This window comes from the organism of the source record quoted next (assembly GCF_019968955.1).
Source record: "MAG: Porospora cf. gigantea A chromosome Unknown PgA_NODE_832_length_10395_cov_355.311, whole genome shotgun sequence".
Classification (NCBI taxonomy): domain Eukaryota; phylum Apicomplexa; class Conoidasida; order Eugregarinorida; family Porosporidae; genus Porospora; species Porospora cf. gigantea A.
The window spans coordinates 1-10395 of NW_027151918.1; the positions used below are offsets into that span (position 1 = coordinate 1).

A 10395-nucleotide genomic window follows, 5' to 3' on the forward strand; every position below is an offset into this window, starting at 1 on the left:
CTCCCGATTAGAAGCGCGCGCCAAGCGTAGCTGCCGCGTTTCCGACATCCGTAGCCGAGTTAACGGCTACCCCTCCTTGCTTGACCCCCAGCTCGACGACAGGATCCGCGGGGAGCCCTACATCTACCTGAGCCCTCTCAACAGTGAACTTTTCCGAAACCTTCTCACACCCTCCAACATTTCCAACGCATTGGCGTCACTGGAATGCGCTGTAATATGCGTTGCGGAGACTTGTCAATCTGCTAACCTCGGGTCTTCGCCGCCAAAGCCTGACGAGCCTCTCGACGACGCTAGCGCGAGCTGCTCTTGTGAAGGCTGCCACGTCAGCGACACCAGTGACAGCAGTTCGGACTCTGGCACCTACACGGCGCACTACGAGGCGGAGCACGTGCAGCAGGTCTTCGCCCAGCTGTTGGACTCGCCTATCTACCAGACCGTTCGTTGCATCGGCACCACCGTCCTGGACCTAGCACTCATTCGAGAGATTCAGCGTGTAGAGGTTGGCCGTGACGTCCCTACGTTGTTGCAGTCTACCACGCAACGACTACATACTCGACAATCCAAATCGTAAGGTTATCCCCTGTTGTTTTCTAACATTCTTTCAGGCTCGGATACCCAAACCCTGCAGACGTCTCACCAGAGCTCCGCGACCCAGACAATCTGCACTTCGTAGAACTAGACCATCTGCGGTCCAAGGAGCACAACATCGGGCAAATCAAGGCCCTCTCTTCCAATGTGGTTAAACTTCAGCTGCAGATCACCATCGATCACGAGCACCACAGCTTGGACGAGCTACTGCATAGCATGGTGAAGCCGGTGAGCCAGCCATTTGTGGAGATGATGAACTTCCGGGTGGCGGACGCCGCGCAGCGCCGATGCCTCCTTAACACGCCCCCGGTGCTCTCGATCGGATTTGAGTATCCTGCCGGACACATTAACACCCCGGGAGCCTTCAACGACGAGGAGGATGATGACTTCCTGATTCCAGACATATTGGATTTGCCTCAGGACGACCAGATGGTGGCGCAGCAAGGAACAGTAGTTGTCCGAGAAGCGGCCGTTACATACCGACTGTTCAGCCTCACAGTTGCAGTTCTACCAGATGATGTACCCCACCCCGGATCCTTGAACTCCGCCAAGATCGTGAACTTCACTCGGGAGCACCCCACAGGACAGTGGACTGTGACTGCCGAGGGGTCCGGTGGTACCCGGGCACTACCGACTAATAGCGGGTTCTGGGAAGCGGTACACAGCCATATGCCGTCTCTGAAGACCTTCGGTGACCCTACCAGCCACGGGCAGGAGGTCGGCGTGGGGACCGGTCCCGGAATTACCGGAGACGTGACCTTCGAGTACCCAGGAAATAGCTCCTGTGTGAATATCCCGAGCCTCCAGTCATCGCTCGTGGAGCATTTGGAGCAATTTCCAGAGAGGAAGATCGCCTACCATTCCAGCATTCACGGCGAGCCGGACGTGGTGTTCTGCGACCTCAACAAGGACTGCGTGGACGCGCACTTGGTGACCTCGAGCAGCCCTGCCAAAGCCGACGTGACTTTCCAGGAGGGTCCTATACGCTGCGTGCAGTTCGTGCGGTCGGAGAGGCAGCAGGACGCGCTGCTGCTCACCTCACTGTATCGGTATTTCGAAAACCAGCAGGAACCTCGTTCCACCTTCTCCTTTGACGCCAGCGAGGTGCAGCATGCAACCATCGGGTGGATGATCAAGAGCAGGGACGTATTCGGAGACTGCTGGTACACCCCTCCATACGCAGCTCAAGACTTCGGGATGCGCCTCGCCATCCGACTGCACCGACTACGACAGCTACTGCCGTCCAAGGTTCTCACTAACAAGCTACGAGCGATTTACCGCCTTCGACGCACTCCTTACTTCGAGATCAGCCTGCGATTCTTCAACTTCTGGAAAACTCTGACGATGAGTACTGCCGTCGAAGACGATCCTCTTCTGTCTCTCCAAATGGATGCCTTGGAACGCGGCATTGACTGGCGTGTGGATGACCAACATGTCAACTACCCAACGCCTCATCCGGTAGACACTCCTGTGGTGCAGAGCTTTCCAACGCTGCCACCTGGAGTGAGACGTATTGCGCCAAGCGGCATCGACCCCACACTTCAGTGCTCAGCCTACTGGACGTGCAACCGCACGTTCGTACCGCTCCATGCGACGTACATCCGCATCAACGCCGAAAGCCAGCTGCTGGATTCGTGCCGGTGGAAGGGCTCGCAGACGTCCATGGGACTCGCTTGCAATCCCGATTGGATCATCGCGGCTGACATGAACGGCACACCGCTGAAAGCAGGCGCCAGTCGACACAGCAAAGGCCCGAAGAAGAAGGTTTCGCATCCTAAGGAGGGCGAGTGCAACAAGGATCTCATTCAGGGCGTGAAGCAGCTGTGGGCGGAGATCCAAGATGTCAACGACTCGTTCTTCCCGCTCTACGATGGACGGCGGGAAGCTCTCGTACGCAAGAGCGAATTGACCCGCCAGACAATCAATAAGGTTCGTTTTGAACGCAAACGAAAGGTGCTGAAAGTGCGCGAGGCCCACCGAAAGGCAGAGCTGAAGAAACTGAACGTCAGTTCTTGCTTTGCTGCTCTTGTGTGTACAACGGCGGCCAACGCCGTCACGAACGCGAAGGAGAACGACGAGGGACTAACTCGAGAAGGTTATGAGGCGTTGCTGGACGAAATCGAGCAGTGCCGCGCAGAGGAACAACGAGAGCCCGACTTCTTGGCGGTCTCGTCACTTTGCTCCAAAGATACTCTCTTGGAACTGATCGAGCTCTACTCCCCACCGACGTTCTTCCATTGCTTGCGCGATATCGAGGTGCATTCCGATACCTCATCGGTGGACGCTGTTAGGGTGGACGGGGATCCGTTGGAAGCGCCGTTGGAGAGATCCACATATGGCCTTATGAAGGAGATAGGTGTCGTGCTGAACTCAGACATGCAGTCGGTTCCGTGGCCAGTCATGACGGTAGGCGCGAAGTCCACGAACCTGGCTGTGTTTGTCTACACACCCCTGGCAGTTGCTCGGCTTCTCGACAGGAACGGGTCCATTTCTGGGTCTCTGGGGTCAGGGTGTTCCTCACTTGACCAGGCATTCTCTATCTGGCGTGGCGACTTGCTTCCACTGGCCGACAGTAGTCTCCGTGCAAGTGCCAACTGCACCGGACGCGACCTGCGAGAGCACTTCTCTAAGCATCCTCCGGCACAGCGGTTACTGGCCCGCCGGACGTCTGACCAGGTAACCGCGCTAGCTGAGGCTCTGGCCAAACTCACAAGCCATGCACCAGATGTGGAGGCTCTGCTGGCTCGGACTAGGGGAAGTTTGCGAGCCGGAACGCTGTCGGCGGACAGCATGGAAGCTGTTCTGAGTGTCCTGCACCGTAAGCTAGCGAGTACGCCAGATGAAACGACGCTTGACCTCGAGTGGGACTTATTCACTTTAACCCTAGAAGAGCGTCGAGCAACAGAAATCTTCCGAGTCATCACTAAGGATCCCACTGGAGACCACTGTGATCTAGGAGGAATCGACCACCCAACGAAGCTGCACTGTACGTGGAATTTCCTCGGACCTACTGAGCGGTTGCGAGCGTTTGTACACTCTGCGGATGATTATCCGTCTCGATGCAGCTCTATGAAGGACTTTGTAGTTCTGTTCGCCCTCCCTCGGATATCTCTTGATGAGATTGAGAGAGCCCAAGCCGTGATAAAGGCGAGAGATTCATCTTTGCTCCCTCATTACCTTGAGTGGCTTCCCCCTTGCGCCCCTCCCAAGGCCCAGCTGAACCCTCAGAAGTCGATTTTAGTGTTCATCTCCTACTGGGACTGGCGATATCCGCAGCCGGTTTTCGCCCATCACGCGTTTCTGGACAAGCGCCGGTCGTTGGCGGACTACGCACAAACCGTTATGATGGCGCTCTCCCGCGCTCGGAAACGTGAAGCATCGCCAGTCACCGGTCTCTTCGAACCACTCTACGCTGAGGAGACCTCGGGTGTGGACGGGCCAACTGACTCCCTTGACGCCTCGAACCAGGATTGGATCGCTTCGAGTGGTTCGCTCGGGTATTTCCTGGAGAGCAGCCGACGACATTTGACCCCTCTACCGACTAGGCTGCCGATTGTGGACTTCGTATCCCACGGAGCATCGATCGTCGTGCAGACCATTCCACCGGGATTCGCGGACTGCCTTGCTTGTGGTAGGATGGTCCCTGCGGCTATCATTGCGCCGCTGATGGGTCGCTACTGCAGTAAGCCGTGTTCGTTTATAGGGGAGCTCTCTCTACAGCTCCGTTCGGCCGCGACCACGCAACGAATGGCGCTTTTAGATATCCCTTGGCCCGACAGGATCGTGCTGGCTTCGTCTGTCGGCATCTTCCCTTGCGGCGACTATGAGCTGTTGTCTTTTGCCGCGAATCACAGAGGAGTGTGGGGTCTTGTTACTCGTGCTGAGGACGGACCTGAGGCTTATTGCTTCTACGACATGAACCTCGGTACGTGGGTTGTGCGGTTCGCTGTCTGGACCGGAGAAACGAAGCAGACCTTCCTTAGCGTTACTGGACCAGGATCAGGACCTGTCGTGGCAATCTGTGGTTCGGATGCAGACTGGATCTCATGCGTTCCCGTTGACCGGTCCCTAGTTCGGTGTCAGCAGGAACCAGTTTGGAGAGTGTTGGTCGAGCAGGACGGGTCCTTCCACTACACCCGTGACACTGATTTCTTGGCATATGTGTCCCGTAATGACGTCAGCGTCGCGCCTGCTGTGCTAAACGTCAAGCCCCCTGAGAATGAATCACAGGTCGCTGGTGACTACCACCTGATGACAAGCCGAATCAACCACCGTGTCGCTTACGCCCGCACTACTCGCGATGGAGATGTCACTGGCTTGCTGTACTTCTCTACCTACCTAGCTCGCTGGGTGCTGGGAGGGAGCGGCTCACACCCTTGGCTCTACCTCACCCGCAAGACGATGTGGCAGGCTGCCAGGCCACAGCTCGTGAACTCCCAGTGGATATCGGTAAAGGACGGCGCTATGGTCACTCCTGTGAATCTGGATATTGTGTGTCGGGAATCGGCGCCTCCCTGTGGTCGCATCGACATTCTCTTGTGTGACGTCATACCCGATGTCACAATTCCCACCTCATTGGGTCCACGACCGCTTCGAGAGCTGATCGCCGACGTTAACGGTTCGTACTTTCCCCTGCCGTTGTACCACAACGACAGAGCCACCTATGCTAAAGTGGACAATGGCTGCCGCGTCTCCCGCACGTTTATTGCCTTCCACAAAGATACCTGGTGCCTGTTCCACTCTCCGTCCATCACTCATCTGACTGACTTCCTGAACTCAGACCCTCTCCTCCTTCTGGAGGCACCCTCATCCCATCTCGCAGACCCCTCCGTATCGTGTTCTCCGTTGGTAGATCGTGGAGGTGCGCGACGATTGGTGGGCTGTACTTCAGGCGGCTGCTCTGAGTGGCGGCTCGCCAGTCCACAGAAGATCTCGCTGCTTGCGAACATGCGGCGAGTTGACCAAGTTCCATCAGTTCTAGGCCTATCGAACTTCCCGGAAGGGGTGAGTCATCTTACGCGTCCGGTATCATATATCTCCAGCTCGACGTCGGCGGCGTCTACGCCATAGTCAACACTCTCATCGGCGGTCGTCCTGTGTACGCTCGCATAAGCCGCGATCTCCAATGGCCTCTGGATGAAGCTGACTCCCGAAGCAAGAAGAAGGCGTCTGGTTTGTGGTTGCGAGTCCTGATGCGGCTGATCAACGTCCCGCTAGACCCGGAGAACCTAATGATGGAGTGTCAACAGGCGGCCAATACGGCTTCTCCTTACAGCGCCGCGCTGCAGGACATCAAACTGAAAATCCAGACTGGCAAGACCTATGGACTGTTCAAGGATACCGATTCTACCTCTCTATCGCTAAATCTCTTCGGGTGCTCGCTCTTCCAGGCTCCCCCTGTGTCGTCGTCCCCGCCACCTATGCAGCTTCTGGTGTTCGACGCTCTGAACGAGGAGTGGTTGGTGCTCCAAGGCCGGTCACTGCCGTTGGGCCGCAGCCTAACAGAGTCGCACGCAGTGCTGGCGCGAGCACCGGCTGGGCGGTTCTCAGCTCATCCGGGTGAGTGTTCGCGACTGTCTCCCACTCACATATCCTTCGTCAAGGGCACAGACTTCACGGCGCCTCTCGCTTGGACGTATCCTAATGGCGACTCCACCGAGGGTCTTGCGACGCAAGTGGAATCAGACACACCGTGCAGCTTCCACGCGCCTTGGCGGCATGCTTGGGAGCTTGACCAACGAAAGCCAGTGCCGATCATCAGTCTTTCCGGCTACAGTTCCCGCTGTGAACTCAGCAATCGCGTATTGGAAATCCTCCCTGCGGTGCCATCCAACTTGATTCCGCTGCCCATGGAAGTTTGTCATCCCGACATTGAAGTGGTAGATTGCGTCGATGAGGCGCTGGTAAACGACAGTCACCTCCGAGCCCTGAGTGTGGGGCTGAACAAGAGTCTGTGGATGGAGGAGCAGTACAAGATCGCAGTCCGCTGTTTGGAGCTGCTGCCCACTGCTTCCCGCCTAGACTCTATCAGACAAGATCTACTCTCAAGGGCGCCTATGCTGTCTGAGGTGGAACCCTTCGCAGTGGACAGTCTCCTGGGCCAGCTGGGCCTTGAGAACGACGCGGACTTGCTTTCAGACCGGCCCCTGTTCTTCGCGGTTTGCTGCCTTTGGTGTGTGACTGGCTGCAGTCGGCTGCGATCAAAACCTCCAGCGAAGAACTGCAACTTGGAGGTGGTGCTGAACGATGCCCTGCCGTGCTTCGGTAGACTGGTTGGGTCAGCCCCCTTCCTTAAGGTGTGCGACCTCCAAAGTCAGTGCTATAAGCTGGCGTTGCCCTACCTCCGACAGCAACTGGGTGAAGAGGTGTCTAGATACGTCTCCCAAGCTCACGTCCCCGCTATCCCACTGCAGTGCGTGCTGGCTTTAGTGATTGCAGTGCGCTACCCGATAACGCTGACGGTGGTGGACCCCCCACCTTCACGGTCGAAGCGGTTTATCGACACGGTGTCCATCTGGAAAGCCGTGTGGGTTAAGGCTACGCGCAACTCTCCTGGTTGTCTGGCTCACCTAGACGAGCACACAGGGCTGACACCGCTGATCTCTCTGGTGCAGACACGCGTCGAAGGGCCTGTGGGATTATCCTACTCGTTCACTAAGGCAGCCAAAGTTGATGAGGACGCATTGCTGCGAAGTTTGGCGAATCTGTTTTCATGGATACTGACGCCAATCATTGAAGCTCTGAAGGAGGAAGTCATCAAGGCAAAGGAACAGGAACGCCTACGCAAGAAGCACCAGAGGGAGGCTTCCCTTGAGAGAAGGCGCAATGAGGAGTTGGAATGTTTCCGACAACTGAAGCAGGCCCGAGACGAGAAGCTTCGGCTGGAGACTGAGGCTGAGGCGGCTCGACTTCGCGAGGAGCAGGAGTTGGAGCGCCACCGTGAAGCGAAGCTTCTGCAGGAAGCGAAGGAGGCAGAGGAGATGAGCCGAGTCGAAGCTGAGAGGCAAAGGCAAGAGCTGCAAAAACAGCATGCTGACGCCTTGCTTCGTCAGCGTGCAGCCGCAGAGCGGTTCCGACCAGAGGTTGGACGAACCCCCCTGGTGGCAGGCGGCGAATTCCAGCCTGGAGAGTCCCAGTTCTCATTGAACGCAGTGGAGTTTCGTCCGTCCAATAAACCGAACAATCTGGATCTGGAGAACCTTCGGCCGTGGATTTCGCCTGTCAGCAACGAATCAGAGATGGTGTTTTTCGAGCACACTGCAAGCGTTCCAGTAACGACTAAGTCCATGGCTGAGCGGTTAATAACAGAGGCTGTGGACGAATTCAGACACAAGAAGAAGTCGCCAGTAGGATTAACAAATTTCGTCGTAGAGGTTGCCGAAGCCTTCGATCTGGACGACGAAGACGTAACAAGAATAATCAATGACGCTATTAATGAAGTACCGCCTCCAGTCTCCCCAATCTCCCCAATCTCCCCAGTCTCCCTTCCCGTGGGCCCTCCACCGCCCCGCGTTCCGCCCCCAAGACCGCAGTCTTTCTCTTCCCCTATGGGCCGATCCAATGAGGAGAGTTTGAAGCATTTGCTGGTGAGTTACAGGCCAACATGCTAAGCAGACGCAACTCGACATAAACCAGGAATGGACCGATCGTCCTCCGTTCAATTTCCAGATGTGACCACGGTCTTCAGCGAGGTCAGCCACCGGTCCAATTGGCGTTGCAGGCCAGCCCAGTCTTCATTGTCAATGACTCTCTTGCCAACAGCACAAACCTCTACGCAGCCGGTCAGTTGGTTCACCCTGCCTCGAATCAGACCAAGCGACACAGCCTCCACTACAAGGTCCTCGACCTCTCCCAGACAGATGCCAGTGGCCAACGCCAGTTCGCTGAGCGGGCGTTCGCCTGTATGGGGCCCCACACAATGGGCCAGCCTGAGGAGTCTCAGCTTTGGAAAAATGCAGTCCTCAGTGATACCCTTAGTCAACAGCTTGGCTTTGTGTGTCTGGAAAGTCTCCTCCACATCTTTCAGCGTGACCAGCGCTCTAATCATAGCCAGGACGGGAGCGTCCTCACCCTTCTCGATGCTGCCCAAAAGCATTGGCTCGTCTACGAGATACTTGTCGTAGTAAAAGACATCACGGTCCTTGAGGGCCGTGGTCATCATCCACGCTAACACAGGCGCGTGGTTTCGGTCGTACGAGTTGGAAATCAACCTTAGCAGGCTAGTCTGATACTCGGCCGCCAGATCCCGCATGCTTGAACCGTGGAGAAGCTTGATGATAGTGAACTGCAGCCTAACACTCTGGTCAACAGAGGCGTCGAGGTCCGAAAACTTGAGATGGGCCAAGTAAGGAAGGATAACGTGGAACAGGTCGTTGCCCTGGGCGACGTCGATGATCCGCTCGATTAGCCGTAATCTGAATCCGTTGAATCGCGGCCCACTTGAGAGCAGACTGTTGTAGAGGTTCATCAGCATGCGCAGGCGGTAGTTGGCGCTTGCGGGACTCACTGATTGGACGGCCACACCGACGACAGCATCGAGACACGAGTCAGAATGTTTGGCGCCGCTCTGTCCATCTTGGTCCGCCGCCAGGCTGTAGTAAAATGATAAGATGTGCTCCAACTCCCGACTGAAAGCGTTGAAGCTCTTGTCCTGCATAGTGCCCTTGACATCGAACGCCACCGATCCTGCCAGCTTTGCAGTATCGTAGATAGAGAGAACACGCGCTACGAGAAGAGTCAGGTCATTGAAATGTTCCCTTGTTAGCGGGCTGTTCTTCTCCTCTTGCTGGGCCCGCTTCCAAACGCGCTTCTTAATCTGCTTCTTAGTCTTAGACTCGGAGGCAGTCTCGGGTCCTTGCACCCCCAACAGCCAGTCGTTCGCGTAGTAGAATGAAACGTACTGATGGGACATGGCGGAATTCGGGATTTGCTCACGAGTCATGCAGTCTCCAACACCACACTCCTTTGTTCAGGTCGCACCTCGGCATAGCCGCCGCAGCCTCCACGTTTCCCGATGTACATGCAAAAGTCCAGCTAATTCCAAATCTAGCATGTTCAATTCGCCTTTTGGAGAGGCACCCTTCGCGCAGTTCGAGCGGAAATCTGGGCAGGAAAACCGACCAGATGCGCTGGCGCGGAACTCGTTGCGACAATTTCCAGTGAAAGTGGGGATGGTGCTCAAGGCAGTGAAGGAGCAGAGCGACTCCGACACTATAGATATCTTGGGTCAACGCGCAGACTACGTGACTGTGGTTGGGTGGGGCTCGTGCCTGCAGAGCTCGGGTGATGAGTCGAGTTTGTCTTTCAATATTGACGACGGAACTGGAGTCCTATTTGTGAGTTGGAACTTCACCCTGCAAGAAATGTCGTCTCTGTCGGCGTTCCGGCTTCGGGAGGTTGAGGCCGTGAGAGAGCATGTTCGGCGAGGACAGTTTCTCAAAGTGTTTGGCGAAATTTCAACCTTCGGTCAGGATGTGCCAACGTTGAAAGCCCTCTCTGTCTTTCCGCTATTCAGTGAGCCGGACATAGCGCTGCACTCGATGCTTGTCATGCACGCCATCAAAAGATCGAAAGCTGGAACATCCTCCCCCACCACCGGGAAGTACCCTTCTACATCGGCTGTAGCCAACCGTCTCAGTCACGTGGCATCGCCTGTTAGGCCTCCACCATCGCAGAACCCATACCACGGGTCCGGGAATCCGTACGCCCGAGCAGGGCCCTTTCCAAGCGACGATCCCTTCAGTTTTTGAATTGTGGTGCACGTATCGGACTGAGCACATTCGTATCGACCTGGATATGGTCGTCTGA

General features: G+C 56.2%; 3 protein-coding genes across 4 annotated transcripts; 2 read left to right on the top strand and 1 right to left on the bottom strand.

Annotated features, from left to right (window-relative positions):
* Positions 1–8198, top strand: KVP18_004583 (uncharacterized protein; the record flags this gene model as incomplete). 2 transcript variants are annotated; one of them, XM_067957344.1, is made up of 3 exons in its annotated part: positions 1–567; positions 606–5592; positions 5631–8198. In XM_067957344.1, coding segments are annotated over 3 exons (8122 nt in total), but the record flags the coding sequence as incomplete, so codon positions are not given. The 2 variants fall into 2 exon arrangements, with proteins under 2 accessions (XP_067806169.1, XP_067806168.1); XM_067957343.1 differs by having other exon boundaries at positions 55–567.
* Positions 8199–8245: 47 nt separating this feature from the next.
* KVP18_004582 (uncharacterized protein) lies at positions 8246–9499 on the bottom strand (the record flags this gene model as incomplete). Its single annotated transcript, XM_067957342.1, has 1 exon — positions 8246–9499. One exon carries the CDS (start codon positions 9497–9499, stop codon positions 8246–8248), a length of 1254 nt encoding a protein of 417 aa, XP_067806167.1.
* Positions 9500–9638: 139 nt separating this feature from the next.
* Positions 9639–10337, top strand: KVP18_004581 (uncharacterized protein; the record flags this gene model as incomplete). Its single annotated transcript, XM_067957340.1, has 1 exon — positions 9639–10337. One exon carries the CDS (start codon positions 9639–9641, stop codon positions 10335–10337), a length of 699 nt encoding a protein of 232 aa, XP_067806166.1.
* Between the last annotated feature and the right edge of the window lie 58 nt (positions 10338–10395).